This window comes from Coenobita brevimanus, chromosome 57 (assembly GCF_032717465.1).
Source record: "Coenobita brevimanus isolate Jiangsu-jjx chromosome 57, ASM3271746v2, whole genome shotgun sequence".
Lineage (NCBI taxonomy): Eukaryota > Metazoa > Arthropoda > Malacostraca > Decapoda > Coenobitidae > Coenobita > Coenobita brevimanus.
The window spans coordinates 34,264,740-34,283,954 of NC_137010.1; the positions used below are offsets into that span (position 1 = coordinate 34,264,740).

The 19,215-nt window shown below is 41.1% G+C and overlaps 1 protein-coding gene across 1 annotated transcript in view; it reads left to right on the top strand.

The window, feature by feature from the left end:
- Positions 1 to 19,215, top strand: part of syd (JNK-interacting protein syd) — a 466,678-nt gene that overhangs the window by 395,023 nt on the left and 52,440 nt on the right. Inside the window, exon 26 of the mRNA XM_080274254.1 lies at positions 746 to 955. Coding sequence (XP_080130380.1) covers positions 746 to 955 — 210 coding nt within the window. The remainder of the gene's footprint in view (positions 1 to 745; positions 956 to 19,215) is intronic.

Genomic DNA, 19,215 nt, shown 5'->3' on the forward strand with positions numbered 1-19,215 from the left:
ACTCATGACAGGGAGGAAACTCCGCCGCAGGTTCGTTAAACAGTTGTGTAGTCAGTATCGCAGCAGAAGCTCACATTACTGCAAACCAAGAATTCTGCCGGCATGCATGATCAGTGAAGTGGTTGTATGGCTCATTTCACTCGGCTCTCTGTTGATAGGTGTTATGTTTTTGTGCTTTTGTGCTCCCACTTCCCATTTCATGATCTTTCCTACCCTTTGCATGTGTGGAGATAAGAGTTAGAATGAGGATAAAATGTTTGAATGGCTTAATGTCATTTTTATTTGGGTCACCATGGATGAACTCTGAAATTAGACATAGGGAAATACAGTATTTATATGGACACTGAAGGTAATGGAATACCGTACTTGTATAAATGAATAGACTGTTCCATTGGATTGTGCCTACCATCATGTATCAGTGAACAATAGGGAGGTAGATACATTGATAGATAGATAAACAGTTGAAAGAGATGTAGAATGAAAAAGAGAGAAAGGTTGATATAAGAGTAATGTGATACAAGTAGATGGGCCGTTCCATTGGAGATAAGTCCATTTTTATGCCTTCCAGCATATACCAGTTAGTGGTAGATAGGCTAATAACCAATTGCTGGTGTGAGAGCAGTGAAAGTAAATAATGAGAGTAATGGAGTGATATTCAAGAAAGTGCCAGTATGAGAGTACTGTAATGTACTATAAGTAGATAGGTTATGTACCAGAGATAAAAGCCTTCATATGTGCTGGTCAGCGAGTACTGGTGATGGTGGAGGCAGCAAGTCAGGTGGCAGCAGCGCCAGCACATCAACTAGGACGCCAGGTGGTGTGGTGCGCGTGTACAGTGATGGCGGGGATGGGGTGGTGGCAGGCTGTTCATATGCACCATACTGCTCCATGGCACAGGCACAGCTCTCCTTCCATGGCCACAGGGATGCAGTCAAATTCTTCGTTGCTGTTCCTGGTACGTCCATAAACACTTGTATACTAGTGTCAGTTGTAAGTAGGACGCTCACCAACTCCATCATTGTTCCTGTTGTGTAAACATAGGCCGGTGTCACCCATTCATCATAACAGTTCCCGTCACTTCCCTAAGCACAATCTTGTAATGTCTGATGCATCACATTACACGAGATTTCTTTTTCTTGTTGCGTTATTGCTGTTTTGTTATATACCTGAACACTGTCTTGTAATATTGGGTTAATTGCATTACTGTGGGTCTCTCTCAGCCTCTCTTTCATCAGTTTTATAGTTTCTAAAGTTTTTATTATTTCTGGTGTACACCCATACCCTGGTATTTAGTGGTGTTGCGTTCCGTTGGGAGTGTTCGGTCAATGAGTATGTTGGATTTCAAAGCAATTTTCCCCATAAGATACTGAAGAAAAGCCAGAGATGTGTTCCAGGCTCAAACCCAAACTCTCATATACTGTGTTTCCCATATGGTAAGGCACTACAGGTGCTAAGACGCACCCTATAGTATGCTAGGTATTTTTTTGGAGGGAAAAAATACGGTATTTGAGGATTTAACCCCTTAACCGCAGGGCGTCATTATCGTGATGCTCGGGCGCAATGGATCATACCGCGGGGCGTCACTTTTCCGATCTGTGTTATTTTGAATCTCCCGGGCTTTCAAGTGGTGGCTTGTATCATCTATCAGTACTGCCAGTGTCCAACAATAGTCAGCACTGCTAATGTCATCTGTACTCCCATCCATTGTTGACAATTTAGTCATTTATCCCAGTTCTTGACTCCCCTCCCTACCTCTCCTCCATTACCCTCTCCTCTCGCCTGCCCGGCCGCGCTGCGCTAAGCAAATATTCCCCGGAATTTTCCACTGATTTCATCCAATGAAATAAGCCCTATGCCCTATTCTTATACAAAACAATATATCCGTCCTTCCATCCATCATCTAATCCTACGTTGCCCCATGAGGAGCATAGGAGCCCGGGGCTAGGAAAGTTGGTCCTGGCATTTAAGATGAGAGTGACCAGCCTCACTCATCCCTGAGTGGCATTACGTGAGTAGTAAACCCCAACCATCCCTTGGATATAAACCTTCACTGGCTCAATCCGACTGGAACACCTTCATTACCCACTAAACCACCAGGAGCCAAAATTTGGTTATATGGTTACCACCCAGCATAGTAAATGGTTTCCTGGTGTACAGAAAACCATTTGGCTTGTCACTCAGTGTAGAGTCACCCACAGGCAGAAGGAAGAGGAAAGAATGAAGGAAAGAAAGACACAAGAGAGAGTGTAGTCACCCGCAGGCAGAAGAAAGAGGAAAGAATGAAGAATTTACCAAAAAAAATAAGGTAGCTGATAATGCCATACACCTGGAGTTGGCTAATTATCACCTGGCAACACCCCACATGCACTTGTTCACTAATTTTCCCTGGTAATTTCCCCTTGAAATATGCCGTATAATCTATTCTTTTAATAAAAATAGTTATATAAGAAAGGAAGGGAGAAGCCTAAGTGATATTTACATTCATTCATTCATTGCTAGATGCCATGTATCCCAAACGGGGTGGCCAAGGGCTTAGAGTTAATTGTTTTACAGGGAGGGGCACTAATCCTCCACCAACCCCACTAGACACGTAGGGAGAATGTTATGCCAACAGCATCTGGTGTTCCCAGGTGGTCACCCATCCAAGTACTAACCAGACCCATTCACCTGGAAATTATGGCTGAATCGGTAGAGAGGCGGTCTGCGGTCCTAATGGACCCAGGATCGAATCCCAGCTGGGGCAGGGAACAGTTTAAGGATTTGAATTTCCTAAAAAGTAGACTTTCCTGATCTACCAGATGACCCGCCGACGTGTCGTAAAAGTACCCCCGCTAATACCAGTACACCAGTCCTGTATGAGACAGCCCTAGCATGTATTCAATATGGACGGTGGGTGTTAGCGCCGAAGTGGTGACATGTGGAGGTGTAGGAGGACTACTGGGCCTTGGGATAGGTGATTGTCCCCAAGAAATAGGCCCTGAGCCTTTGCCTAGAGCCAGACACATAAAAAAATAATAATAATAAAAAAAAATAGTAATAATAATAATAATAATAATAATTTCCTGCCAATCATTTCAATTAATCAATCAATCAATCATTTCCTGCAGCACCCCACGGGATGCATAGGGCCTCAATGAACTCTCTCCACCAATATTTGTCTCTTGCCATCTCCTTCAGGTCCCACCAACACTCCTCTCCTGCTTGTTTTTTCATTGTCCTCAACCAGGTTTCCCTCAGCCTACCTCTACCTTTTCTTCCTCTAGCAGTCCACTCTGGCACATCCTGTATTAAACTACCTTAGCGAGACAGTCTCACATATTCATTAACTGGTTCCACTCTCGTAATATCCCTTACTCTTGCATTTGTAACTCTCTTGCCACTTTACCCCAAGCATCCTTCTTAGTATTTTATTCTCAAATCCTAATACTTTCTGATCTGTTGCAATTGTACTGTACCATGACTCATGCCCGTAAATTAAAATTGGTCTAACCATGGACTTGTAAATTTTCACTTTAGTATGTACCGAAAGCATATTATTATTCCAAACAGATTTCAATATTCCAACAGCTCGCCAAGCCTGTCTAATCCTCTCCTCAATTTCATTGTTTAATGATCCATTAGATGATACAATCGTTTCCAGATATTTAAAGTTTTGTACATTCTTCACCACATTATTCCCAATTACACAATCGATTTGGTTCTCCACATTCATATTAATAATTTCAGTCTTTCCACAATTTATTACCAATCCCACTTTTTCTCCCTCCTCCACCAGACAATCTAGAACTATCTGCATCTCATAAATAATGTACTTCCGCAAATCAGTACAATATCATTAGCATAGTCCAAATCCATCAGCTTCTTGTTTTCTTTCTAGTTATATCCTGCACCTGTTCTCCTTACAACCTGTTTCATAACATAATCCATAACCAAAACAAACAACAATTGCGAAAGAACTCCTCCTTGAATCACTCCTGACCTAACTGGAAATGGATCAGTCAAAGAACCACCCACCATTACCTTACAAAAAGTACCTTCATGCGTGCTTGTAATAATATTTACAAACTTTTCTAGTATACCATAGAATCTTATAATTTTCAACATAGCTCCACGTGAAACACTATCAAACGCCTTTTCAAAATCCACGAAACACATACTAAGTGGCATTTTCATCTCATTAGCTTGTTGCATTAGATGCCTTACAATAAAAATCTGATCATTACAACCTCGACCCTTTCTAAATCCCGCTTGTTCTTCTCTTCAAATTTTATCAATTACTGGCTCTATTCTGTTCAACAAGATTTTGGAAAAGACTTTTGCAACTACAGGTGTCAAAGTTATCCCCCTCCATTTGCCACACACACTTAAATCTCCCTTTTTTGGTATTTTTATAATCACTCCATTTTTCCTCTCTTCTGGAATTCCACCATTATCCCAAGCCACATTAAAAAGTTTCAAAAGTGCATTCATCAACTCATCATTTTCCACCTTAAGCATTTCAGGGAATATTCCATCCTCACCTGGGGCCTTAAAATTCTTTAACTCCTTTATAGATTTTGCTACCTCTTCCAAAGTTATATCCCGTTTCTATCCGCAAATCTCTCTCGGCTGGCAAAATGTCCTCTTCAGCTGGGATTGGTCTATTTAGAACAGATTCAAAGTGCTCTTTCCACCTTCCTTTTATATCTAAATCTTTAGTCATCAGAATACCATTTCTATCTCGTACAGGTATTTCCTTCCTTCTCTTTTCAGTCCCAGTTAGAAAGGAAGGGAGAAGCCTAAGTGATATTTACATTCACCTGGAACTACCTAATTTATTATGTATTGTCTAGATTTCGTGCCAATCATTTCATTGCGTATATATTAGCAGCTGTCACCAGGCTGACATTGGCAGCATTGCACTTCCCCTAGGCAGGCCACCATACTGTATTCTATGCTAAGTAAATCTTCCATGGAATTTTCCACTGATTTCATCCATTGAAATAAGCCCTATGCCTTATTCTTATACCAAATAATGTATACAAAAAAGAAATAAGGTAAGTGATAGTGCCATACACCTGGAATTGGCTAATTATCACCTGACAATACCTCACGTGCACTCGTTCGCTAATTCTCGCTGTTTATTTCCCCTTGAAATATTCCGTATAATCTATTCTCGTAATAAAAATATATATAAGGAGGGAAGGGAGAAGCCTGATATTTACATTCACCTGGAACTACCTAATTTATGTATTGTCTAGATTTCCTGCCAATCATTTCATAGCATATACAGTAATCCCTGTACTTTCTGGACGCCCACTTTCCGGACATCCCTACTTACCGGACATTGTGGGCCTGGACCATCGGAACCAAAAAATGGCAAAAAAAAGAAAAAAATCCCCCCAAAATCCGAATTTTTTCCCACCTGTTATTTGAAATTGCCGCGCGGCACCAAACAGCTGCTTACACCAGGGCCCCTTCACCCCTTCTTTCCTCCCCCCTCCCCCCTTCCCTGTCAGGGTTGCCATTTGTTATTTTTCATTACCAAATGTGGGCCAATTTGGTAATGAATTCTTTTGGTAATGAATCAGAATAATGCATTACCAAACGGATTTTTCACATGTATGAGGATACACAGGATGGAGATAGTGGATTGTTTGCTTTCTCTGATTAATCTGCTACCCTACATAGCATGAAAATAATCAACATGCTGTTAATTATAAGGAGAGTGGTTACATGTATTTCCACTTGTATATATAATTAGTGAAGAATAAGTGCTAGCTTTATGAATTTGGTAATGAAGAGTTAAATTTGGTAATGAAAGTTGAGGAGATTGGTAATGTGGCCGTTGCGATCTGGCAACTCTGTTTCTTCGACATCAACAGTTACTCCCTAACTTCGATTGTGAATAGATGCTTATCGCGCTGGAAGCCACACGTGCATGTTTTTTGTGAATAAACAGTGAATGTACTGCATTACCTCGCCTCTAGACCACATGGGAATTTACAGTGTTGTGCAGTGTTAAGAAATTTGAACTTAGAATGCAAAGGATCAACTGTGGAGTGCGAATTGGCAGTTTAAACTGGTGGTTAGAACTACAATGGTGCAGTTAAGAACAATGTGCAGTGTTAAACAATTATAACCCACAGTGCAAAGAATTAAGTGCAGCACAACACTGGATTACTGTACGTGATTCAAGAGCATTTTCACCACTGCCAAAACCTTAGAAAGGCAGCCACAAATGTGATGTAAGTACCCTGGCTGAGGTACAGTCACTTCTAATTCCTCATTCTTTGGTTCCTTTTCATTTATTTCATGCTTTATGTCCATTATTGGTGTGAATAGAGTCTTAAATAGGTTTAAATAGGTGCTATGCATGTCCGGTAGGGAGTTATTTAGGTGGCTTTCAAAGTTAGGCTGGTTAGGGTCCATAAGTACCAGTCCAGGAGGCTGGTGCCCACTGTCTGGACAGGACCACTTTTCGGACATGCCTTTGGCTCTGTTGCGTCGGATAGTGGAGGGATTACTGTATGTTAGCAGCTGTCACCAGGCTGACATTGGCAGCATTGCACTCCTCTTAGGCAGGTCACCACACTGTATTCAGTTTACTGTCGTCTTTTGAGGTGAAAGCGCGTCGGATTCGCGCCTATCAAATTCCACTGCTTTTTAGCCCCATGCAAAGGGCCCTGTGACCTGTACCCCCTACTAAACCTCGTGTGGAAAGAGGTAAAGGGCTAAGTGACTGCTGTGGAATGTGAACTGGCTAATTTATCAATGAAAATAATAGAGAGTGACTATGATCTTTCTGGTGAGTAAAACAGTGCAAGTGGAAATGTAAATAATGTGTAAACAGCAAGTGAAAGCAGTGAATGTAAATATAAGTGAAATAGTTTTATAAGTTACTGTGAGTGACAGTGCCTAACACGGTGTAAATAAAATAGAAATGTAAATAATGTAAATAAAATAGAGAATAAATAGAAATGTAAATGAGTAGTAATATAAGAATACGAGTATATATACTAGGAGTAATGAAAGTGAAAGTTTCACTCTAGCATATATGAATACTATGAGTTATGAAAGTGATGGTGAAAGTGACAGATTCACTCTCAACGCTAGTATACAGGACGAGAAAGTGAATGCTACGTATTTTACTGAAAGAGAAATTGAATGCCTACAGCGACAATAAACTATTATTACTGAAGGAAACTTATGGATAAAGACTGTAGATATATATAAGTATTATACAGTAATAGAAATATAAAGTGTGAGTGTTTTTATGAATAATAAATGACAGAACACCAGCGGCGAATGATCGCAAGTGGGAAGGTCATACGCGCTCATAATTTTCATTGCTTTCACAGTGTTTTTTTTTTTTGGAGTATGGATTCCAAACTATTTGAGAATCAAAGAATAGTGTTTCTAGTGATAATATCAGGCTGTGGTCGGGAAGTGTAAAGTGGAGACTTCGTTACCCAACTTCAGAGGTCTTCACAAGTCCTACGGTTCTCGAGGAAGGCTCAACAAACATCCCAGGAGAAAGCTGAAGGTATGTGCCATATGCATACATAATTTTAATATTCTAGGAGTAATAACTGATTTTTGGCAAATATTTTTTGAGAGTCTGTCGGAGCGCGAATATGCCCGCAGGACACGCAAGTCAAAGCAAAACAAGCCCGCGGTTTAGGGGTTAAGGAAATCAAAAAAAGAGGAAGACTGTAGCAGCTGCAAATGGACCTTGATAAAATAGCTGAGTGGAGTCAACGGTGGGATATGCTGTTTGATGTGAAGAAATGTAAAGTAATGGAATTTGGAAAGAGTACAAAGAGACAAACAGGAAATTACAGAATAGTGAGTGAATGGATTAGTAAAACTAAAGAAGAAAGACTTAGGAGTACTGTTTTTAGACAACCTTTTGCTGGAAAATCACATAATCAGGATCACCAGAGATACATATAAGCTATTGAGAAACATAATAGTTGCGATTACTTATCTGGACGAAGAGATGATGAAAAAGTTTATTGTATCAATGATTTGCCCAAGGCTGGAATATGCAGCATTGGTATGGTCACCACATAAAAGGGATATAAGAAAGATTGAAAGAGCACAATGAGCAGCAACGAAGATGGTACCTGGCTTGAGAGAGAATTACCGTATGAGGAAAGACTGTTGTGACTAAATTTCCCAACCCTAGAAAAAAGAAGGATAAGGGGAGATCTGATTAATGTGTACAGAGTATCCAAGGGAATGTAGAAGCTTGATAGGGAGGACGTGTTTTTGTGGGACGAAAGAGAAATAAGGGGTCTTGGAAAAAAGTAGAAAAGGACGACATGCTAGAGAGACATCAAGAAATACAGCTTCCCTTAAAGAACTGTTGAATCATGGAATATCCTGGATAAAGAGATGATAAATGTCAAGGATATTCATGATTTCAAAATCAAGCCGGACGTTAGTAGTTGTGGAGACGGGACAGTACGAGCATAGTTCCTTTCCTGTAAATCACACCTAGCTAAATACACACACACACACACACACACACACACACACACACACACACACACACACACACCTCCTTCAGTTTTAATTTTGCTCGATTTTCCTTTCCTCCTTCTACATCTTTTACATCCTCTTTCAGCTTATTCTCTGTCTGTTTCTTCATTTCCCCCCTCTCATACATCCATCACACTCTCCCTTTTTTTTTTTTTTCCCCTTCTTGCCCTCCATTTCCAATCTTCCCTCCTTACTTAGTCTTTCTGTCTCATGTTTCTCGCACCCTTTTTCCCTCGAACAATGCCATTTTCTTCCCTCTGTTTCTCTTCTTTCCCTCCCTCTGTTTCTCACAGCTTCTCATCTTCTCTCCCTTCCCCTTCTTGCCACCCCCTTTTTCCTTCCCTTCCTCCCTAGTCTGTCTCTTCTCTCTCTGTTTTCTTCTTCTCCCTCACTTTCCTCCTCTCTCCCTCACTTTCCCCCTCTCTCCCTCCCCTGTTTTCTTTTTCTTCCATCCCTGTGCTTCTCATGTTTTCTTCCTTTCCCTTCCCCCCTCCCAGTTCTTTCTCCCTTCTCTGTTTCTCCCACTGTTTTCTTCTCTCCCTCACTTTCTTCCTGGGCTGAGTGAGTTCTTTGATCTAAATGTGGGACTGAAACAGGGATGTGTGATGTCTCCATGGCTGTTTAATATATACATGGATGGGGTTGTAAAGGAGGTGCAAGGTAGGGCAGTGGATGTGGGGGTGGCTCTAATGAATGAGGGTGAGATGTGGAAGATTCTGATGTTGCTGTTTGCTGATAATACAGTATTGTTGAGTGAAGATGAATGGGAGTTGCAAGGTTTGGTGAATGAATTTGGGACAGTATGTAGGAAGAGGAATCTGAAAGTTAATGTAAACAAGAGTAAAGTTATGGTGTTTGAGAGGAATGAAATAACAAAATGCACAGTGAGGTTGGATGGTGAGGATATGGAGAATGTGAGTGCATTCAAGTACTTGGGAAGTGTGATGAGTAAGGATGGAACTTTTGGAGATGAAGTGCTTGAAAGGGTACAGCAGGGAAGGAAGGTAGGTTGTTCACTGAAAGTAGTGATGAGAAATAGGGAGGTGAGTATGGAAGATAAGAGGTCACTGCATCATAGTATTGTGATCCCTACCCTGATGTATGGAAGCGAGGCATGGACCTTGCTAGAGGGGAACAAGTCAAGAGTGAGAGCAATGGAAATGAGCTACTTGAGAGGAGCATGTGGAGAGACATGGAGGGACAGGTTGATGAATGAAGAAGTGAAGGAACGTTGTGGGGTGGATGTGGATGTGGATGTGGTTGAGAAAATTAGGAGAAATACACTGAGGTGGTTTGGACATGTGGAGAGAATGTAGAATAAAAGACTGACTAAGAGGGTGTAAGTAGGTAAAGTGGAGGGAAGGAGAGGGAGGGGAAGATCGAGGATGAGGTGGGGGGATGGAGGTGAGAGGTATATGAGGGAGGGGGGAGTGAGTTGGGGGAGGGCAGTCAAATGGTGGGTGACAGAGCGACCTGGAGGTGTTTTGTCTGCGGCCACCCTTTGCGGGATTAGGGCGTTGGGCTATAGATAGATAGATAGAGAGACTTTCTTCCTCTTTCCCTCCCTTTTCTCCTCACATCTCCCTCCTTCCCTCATTCTTCTCATACTCTCTGTTTTTCCTTCCCTTCCTCCATATTCTCTCTCTCTCTGTCTCTGTCTCTGTCTTTGTCTCTCTCTTTCATTCTTTTCTTCTCTTCTCTTCCCTTGACTTTCTCCCTCTCTCCCTTTCCCATTTTCCATTTCTTCCTTCCCCTTGTCATTTTTCACTCCCTCTGCTTCTCACACTTTATCTTCCCTCCTTCCTGTATACTGTATTCCCTTTCATTTCCCTCCTTCGAGGCCTGTCTATCCCCCTTTGTTTTCTTCTCTCCCCCTCACATTCTCCCTTTCTCCCTCCCCCATGTTCCTTTTCTCCCCACCCTCTCTCTTCGTTTATTCCCTTTGTTTCTCCCACCTTCTCTTCCCTCCTGCCCTATTCTTCTTGGCCAGGCAACTTTGACCATTCATTAGGGAGATAACACGGCCATTTTTGCTTAGCTGGAGGGTTAGGATATTACCAGCACATGGCTTGAGGCCAGCCAGGCTACTTTGACCATTCGGTGAGGAGGCAGATGGCTGTTTTCTCTCAGCTGTTGAGGGGGAGGATGGGGGGGAGGGGATGGAAAGAGGATGGGAAGAGCCACGTGCACCACCACATCCGAGTATGGACGCGTGTGTTCCAAACTTAGGGAGCGGCCGAGTGTTCGGACTAGTGAAGTGACGTCTATTTGGATTATGGGAATGTTCCCCAATTTCCTTTGTTCAGTCTAGCGAGTCATCAGTTGTCGATGCGCCGGTTATCGGGGTATGGGTGTATTGCAGTACAAGGAGTTTTTGTTACTCTCTCCTCATTTTCACTCTGTCTTGTAATCCCCTACAATTTTTATTATGTCTGGGGTTCATTACAGTGGTACTCTCTTACTCACTCCACCTCTTCCTACTCACTCCATTTTGTGTTCTGGTGTTCGTACTGTTTTATAAAATCTTTATCTATTTCCATCTTTCATGGAAAATGTGCAAAGTTCCTTTTACAGGGGATAGGATGGAAATAGCAGTGTGCAATATAAACCATTTGGTCAGAAGTTAGGTAAATTAGTCGCTACAAAGCTAGTACCATACTTACAGCAGCAATTTTCAAGCTTTTCTGTCTTTAACCTACATTGTTGAGAATTTGTTTTGCATAACTGAGTATTTTTGATGACCCATAGAAGCCAATAACTCTCTCCCTTCAATGGTGTTCTTGTAAAGTACGCCTATACCCTGTTATCCAGTGCATCGATAACCAGCACTTCACTAGACCAAGCACAAGAAATAGGGGAACATTTCCACAATCCGAACTGATTGGTGTTGCATGCCAGCTGCAATCAAGGAGGGATATAAACAGACGGTTTAGAAGAGCAGTGACTTTTAGAACAGCGATATAGAAAGAAAGGGATGCAACATTGCTGAGAAGAGAGAGAAACTAAAGAGAGTCAGTAAGAGGAGGGTGCTCTATGAAACAAAACACCTTTGCCCTCACTGTTTATAAAAGAAACTCTGTGTTGAGGCCTCTCCCCCACCTCCCCCATGTGATAGCATTACCCAATACATGGGCAAGTAATGCCCTTGTACAAAGCCAGCAACAGCATTGAAGTAAAGAAAATATAGATAATGAGGATAATCATTAGTGGATGGCAATCATTATCCAAGGGAGTCAAAAGAATGAAAAAATTGATTGGTTAGGAATGCAGACATACAGTTAATTTTGGTCTTAACAAAAAAATATGCTTACAGTATTTAGTTAAACACACATTTATGTGAAAGGTATTGGTAGTTGTGCATCATCTATCAAAGATATCTGAGTTTGTCTCTCATTTTAAAAGGCTACCTTGCATGTTGTGGGAAAGATATTGTACAGTTTATACACAATACCTTTGGTTTTCATCACTGTTGATGTATTATTAGCATTCCCTGGGTCACATTTCCCACATCGCATACTGGCAACAGAGGCCAGCATCCAACAGTTGCATTCAAAATTCATTTTAATAGTCTTCTGGAGTTCTCTGTACTAATGTCAGTCACAATTAATTATTGCTGGTTACAACAGTTGATATCACTAGTCATTTATGAAAATTGTATCTTTGTATCTATAGCCAGATGCTTTAATGCTAGAAGCGATTAATGAAATTAATAAAATCATGCCTCAACCCACATGAGTCCCCATTTCTACTCACCAGTGGGTTACAACCCACAATTTGAAAAGCCCAGGATTAAAGAATTCTTTAGAGCTAATTTTTAGCTGTTGGACAGTTTGAGGTTGTTCACCACACATCACATCACATTACAAATTACCCGGTTTGTTAGCAGGTAAGAGTTTGATAATGCCAAGTTGTGCCTTAATGTAGGTTACAATACTGATGTCTCATCATCTGTTCCTCATCAGCTGTCTAAATTGTCTAGTGGATGGTTTTCTGAATCAGAGATATTACATGTACTTTTAGTATAGCTTATTTGGGGTTTCAGGTAACTATGAGAGGCTATTTTCTGTAAGTTATTAAAAGCTTGTGCATTTGTGTTTTCCCTATCTTGTTTGTGGATCCTTCTAACCCTGTGAAATAATGGAAAGTTGGCTTAGGTGCATAATAATACTTTGTTGAAGTCACTCTGATTAGCAGTTACTTAGTTTTATAGTTTAAGTATTGGAAGATAGTTTGGAGATACTGTTATACATATCTGAGCTTGAAACAGTAGTCTGAATATATAAAAAGATATGAAATTTGAATTTTTAGTATTGTTTTGATATGAAAATTGCTAAGATGAGTTATAAATGTTTTAATAATTCGTGGAGGCAACACCGACTTTCTATAGACACCAGATATACTGTGCTAGATTTTTGACCATATAAATGTACTGTAGCTGGACTGTTTTGAAACAAAGGACAGATAATTCAGGACCTTATTCTTGTGGGCTTAGGAGGCTCTGACACCTTTCCCATATCAATTTATTGGGCTTAGTGCACTTTCCTATTTTCTTAAATGGAGATAAATCTTTTTTGGCGAGCTATACATTTTGCACATTTATCATATTAGAAGTTATTAGCATACCATATTCTGAAACTGACTGGTAAACAGTCTAACCCCTTTGTGCACGTAAGTTTTCATGAAGTTTGTGAGACATGATCAGAGAAAATGCCACGAGGGCAGCTTGGACTCGCACACAAAGGAAAACATATCCATGGATTTTATTTGCCCCAGAAATTGGTTATATTGATATAAATTGTATATCATAATCTTGGTTGATGTTTATACTATACGATGAGCAAATAAAAACAGACGAAACTGATGAGTAAAATTACCAAAATGCAGTGAAAATAATGTTCAGCACCGAAAATAACTTCCCGACACCCTTGCACAATATTTTTCCTGCACCATGCAAGAGCTAAGCATATGCCTAGATGCAGAATTTCATGAGCTTTCACTTGGTGTTTTCGGAATTCCAATATGACCAATAGTTTTCAAATAAATTGCCAAAAATCCCTCCTTCCCTCTACCTCAAGTCAAGAGGAAGCCGACTATTTGAGAGTGTTGGCCTTGAAATTGACACCCTCCCCTATGGTGCACCAAAGATTGACGCACCTCATGCTAAAACTTAATTTCTGGTGAATATTTTTGTCAAAAATTACCTAGTCGGCATCCCTTCAGACCAATACTGACAGTGCGTCAAAGCACATTATTGGTTACCCTTCAGCCCAACACTGTTTTGACGTGTTGTGCGTCATCGTGCATGGGAGGGCTATTATAGGGTGTACTGTAATCCTTGGCCTATGTTAGTGTATGTGTAGTGAAACCTGTCTATCTATCTATCTATTGCCAGACGCCATAATCCCGTAAGGGGTGGCCAATTGACTTTGAGGTATTTGTTTTATGGGAAGGGGCACTAACCCTCCACCAACCCACTTGTTGACACATAGGGAGCATGTATGGTTTGGTTATATGGTTACCACCCAGCGTTGTAAATGGTTTCTTGGCTTACATGAAACCATTTGGCTTGTCACTGGATGTAAAGCCACCTGTAAGGGAAAGAAAAGCAGTAAGAAGTGACAGGAAAGATGGGAGAAATAGGAAGCCAAAACTAGAAAAAGGATTTTTATTAAATTTGGGAGGATGGTTGCGGTTGGGTCACAGATGGCCCGTTTCAGTTTCACATTGATTGAAATTTTCTAAATGACCCTTAATTGTTTCCATTGTTTGCAGGAGCAAACTGTCAGACCATGAAATAATTACATGTGTGTCAACACTAAATTGTTGGTTTGGAGAAAAGCGAAGAACAGCCCAAATACGGCTGTCATTTGAGCAAATGCTGAGTGTTTGTAGGTGTTAGGAAGTCTCCTAAACCCACTAGAATACAACCCTGAGACTATATATATATCTAATCATTTCTGTACCAACCTTCAATAACTGAGTTAGTTGTTTAACATCAGAGTTGCAATCAGTATGCTTCTAAAAATTTGTTTTGCTGCAGTGTCCTGAAAATGAAAGCCACTCTGATTTTGTTTAGATGATTATGCTAGGTATCAAGTAACACTAGTTTATGGCAGCTAGATTTAATTCAACGTAACTTTTACGGTAGGTTGAAATATTGTCTCAAAACCCTTTCCCTGCTGTGGATGCTCTTGGATATTTTATTCAGGTTAATCCCTTGTGATTTCATTCACGTGAGAAATTTTGTCACATAGAGAGTTAAAACTATGTGGTAGCCCTTTTTGCTGCAAAGGACAAATTAAAATTCCTTATTCATTTTAGTGCCAGCTCATTTTATTCTGCTGAGACAAGTCCTTGCAGTCACAGGGTTAAAGCTACAGTATTTTGGTTAGCCTTTCAGTGTCAAAGACATACCACTTTTTCTTATTGAGGCTGACTCGCATGAATTTTGTATTACCAAGAGAAGTATCAGCAGTCAAAGGGTTAATAGTACGCAAAAGATGCTTAAGAGTTTTGTTATGATAGATTAGATTCATTAAGTATTGTGTTTTGAATGTAATGTTTGTAAATTATGTGTGCAATATTTTCATGTCATTGCTGTCATTTAATGGAATGCTTAAGTTTTGTCATTATTGAGTGTTATAACTTACATCTGCTGAATTGCCCCTCTCCCTTCCATTAATTTTACATTGCTTATGGCTTCCCACACACCCTCTCACTTTCTTCCCCTCACCCTCCCACCCACACCATATCACTTTCTCTTCTTCCCCATCATCCCCATTCACATCCTCTCTTTCTACACACTCCTCTCATTCTCCTCTCATACACTTTTCCCCCCCAGTACAGTAGCATATTTTTTTATATATTCCCCCTCCCCTCTCTTCTCCCCACGTACTTACCCCTGCCTCACATATACTTACCTCCTCTTAACACATGCAGTTGCACAGATTAATGCATACTTCACCTTCACCATTTTCCTCAGTACATGTTTCTCCTCACAAAGCTTCCTGTGCACTCAGAGAGAGAGAGAAAAAAAAAAAAAAAGAAAGAAAAAGAAAATCTCCCTCTGAATTCTTATAAGGGCATTAGGTGAAGAGTCCAAGTGGCAGTCCTTGATGTAATAATTTCCTCTGTCTAAGACATTCAGATTTTTTTTTTATCTTACTGCATTTGCTTTTGCATAATCTACAGTAAAATTTTTATCTGTCATTACCTTTCACTAACTTATGGGTAATCCAGTGTTCTCTTAACATAATTTTGTAGTTTATTTGATGGTATACTGTACTTCCAGTTCATTAAATTTTTACTCATTTGTGCTTGGATAATAATTGTTCTTCAAAGATCAGTACCAGTAATTTTCAGTTGAGTTTGTATTGTAAGTCTGGGCATTTGAAAAAATGTTATATGGGCAGAGTGTAACTGGAGATAGAAATGGCTTTGTCATACAGTAAACCCTCGATATACTGAACTCTCTCATAATGAATTTAAATTTTAACCCCTTAAGACCACAATTGTTTCAGGTAGGGTACCTCCCACAACCTCAATTCAGGGGTGTTTTGGCGACTTTCACCAAGGGCAAATTGACTGTTTTCTGGCTAAAGAGGAAGAATTTACCCACCTGACAATGCAATCCGTACCCCCGTAGGCCTAATGGTTACTTCACAATCGCACGTCAAAGTTCAAAAAAAGTTTATGATAGTTACCCCTCGAAAACAATCAAAAACATGAAAATTTTGATAACTACCTATTTTTCTTATTGAAACAGGTCATTTCAAAGTGTTTTGTCACACCAACCATGAAAACAGATGTATGTAGGTGTGGGGAGATTACTAGACTGTGGGGAGATAAAGTAGGCTGTGGAGAGTAGGCCTATAGGTACGGGGGTTGGAAATAACCAGCTTTTCGCATGAAAAGAAAGCATCTCATTGTGTTCTGTAACATCTACCATGAAAACAGGTGTATACAGTATGTAGGTATGGGGAGATAACTAGTGTGGGGAGTAGGCCTACAAGGCCTTGGTGGTATTTGGGGAGAAAAATATGGCAACGACCAAATTCTCTTGTGGAAACCCTCCATTTCAATGGGATTTGTCATACCAGCCATAAAAACAGGTGTGTATATAGGTGTGGGGAGATAAAACAGGTGTGGGGAGTAGACCTACAAGGCCTCATAGTCATTCCAAAACTAACACAGACGCATATAAATGTTTATAACGATCAAGGACATCAAAATAAAGTTGAATAATGCTATAAATGCATGCACAAGAAAGGAAAAAAACAAAAAAAGCAATAATTTGTTTCCGATTTCTCTTTTTTTCTGTCCCAACTTCTCGTTACACATTTATCACACCATTACAATTATCACATTATCAGTACACTTCATCACACTTATCATTACAGTTTTGGCAACAACCAAATTCTTTTGTGGAAACTCTCCATTTCATTGGAAATTATCACACCAGGCATGAAAACAGGTGTGTTTGAATGTGTGGGGAGATGAAACAGGTGTGGGGAGCAGCCCTACAAGGCCTCATAGTCTTTCGAAAACTAACACAGATGGACACCATTCAGAGGTGCTAATCTTGGCAGGTAGGGGGGGAGGGAAAGATGCGTTGTATGTAGTACAACATGCAGCATTCTCCAACTACGTATGTACAGAAACTGGTAGGTACGAAATGAGAAATGAACAGAGTGAGGTGTAAAAATTTGGGATGAAGTAGAAATAATATGAAACAGGTACGTACATCAGGCCTGACACTCGGGGGGCCTGTTGGGGGTTGGAAGGGTAGTGAGGGACAAGGAGGGAGAGATGGGATGGGGTTGGGGGGGGGGACAAGGCTAGCAGGGAGGGAGGAGGGGCAAGAGAGGGTGGGAAGGGACACAGGATGTTGTGGGAGGAGAGATGCAGTTGCGTGCAGGGTGGGAGAGTGATAGGGGACAAGGAGGGCGTGAGGGAGTGGAGTAGAGGGTGGGATGGAGGTGGCCGAGAGGTGTGTGCCCCCCCCACCGCCTGGGTTGGTCTAATCCCCTCTCATGCCACATCAGGGCCGAGTTCTCATTGGCCTGAAGCCATGTACGTCATAATCAGGGTGGACCAAGCGCTCCGCAGTTTTTTACAGGCTGCGTTCAATTGATGCGATTAGGCATTTTGGCATAAAACTCAAATCACATCAATTGATGCGATTAGGACTTAAAGGGTTATTGACCACCCTAAGCTGGTCGACCATTATGTTCATTTAACCCATGTACATGGGTGCTCGCACCCAAGTAAGGGTGAATGAAGATTTGAGTGATGAGTTTTCTGTGAATGTTGGTGTGCACCAGGAGTCAGTCTTGAGCCTCTTGTTGTTTATCATGGTACTTGAAGTCCTTCCACGTGACTTCAGAAATGGACTTCCTTGGGAGATGTGTGCTGATGATTTGGTGTTGATAGCAGAGAATGAAAGGAAGGCTGAGGAAAAAATTTAGGAAGTGGAGAGATGGTATGGGCGACAAGGGCTTAAGAGTAAGTGCAGATAAAACAAAAGCAATGGTATCTAAGGCTGGTGGCGGTACTGTCAAAGAAAAGGGAGAGTGGCCATGTGCAGTTTGCCACAAGGGTGTGGGAAGTAATTCCGTCTTGTGCAGTGTCTGTGATAAGTGGGTGCATAAGATATGTAGTGGTATTAGAGGTAGAAAGCGAGGTAATGCTGATTTCATTGTGTGTGGTATGTTGGGGAGAATGGGTGGAGATTGTCAGGCTTGAATGGATTGAAATTGCTGGCAAATCTCTTGAGTGTGTGGAAGAGTTTTGTTATTTGGGAGACATGTTATATGCTGGAGGTGGGGCTGGAACTCTGTGGCTAGAGTGAGGAGTGGTTGAAAGAACTTCAAGGAGCTGTTGCCTCTCCTGATATTGAGAGGGCTCTCCCTCCATGCTAAGGGATGTTTGTATGCAGCATGTGTTAGGAGTGTAATACTGTATGGTAGTGAGACCTGGGACGTAAAGGAAGAAGATATTCGTGGGCTCAGACATAGAGAAATGACAATGATTAGGTGGATGTGCAGTGCGTCCATGAGTGCGAGGCCTGGGGTGGCTGGGTTTACGATGGAAGAGTTGAGAGGTAGGATAGGACTGGAGTGTATTGGTGTTGTAATGAGGAGAGGTAGATTGTGGTGGCTTGGGCATGTGGAGAGGATGGGGGATGATGATTGGGTGCAGAAAGTGAGAAGAGTTAATGCTAGGGATAGGGTTGCGAGAGGTAGGCCAAAAAAAACCTGGGACAAGGTCACTGAGTGTGATCTCAGGGATAAGGGACTGAATATGGAAGCTGCCAGAGCTCAAGCAGCATGGAGAGCTGCCATTAATTGACCAAGACCGATGCATGCAAGCATGTTGGAGTCTTCAAAAAGGAATGAATGAAAAGAGTGGATGTGTGGGAAATACCGATCACTGTGGCATTTCCTCCCCCCCTCACACACACACACACACACACACACCACACACCTTCTGTACTGTTTGCTTTGCTGTTCTCTAATATGTAGTATTTACTGTAATGTAGCAGTTAATGTACAGTGCAATTTTTCTTTAGCCACACTTTCCTTGTAAATACCAAACAGTGAATGAACATAAATGTATCCAAGGCCTACTTGAAGTCTTTAATTTCAGTGCAATTACTTCCTGAAAGATGAGAATAAACACATGTTAGTA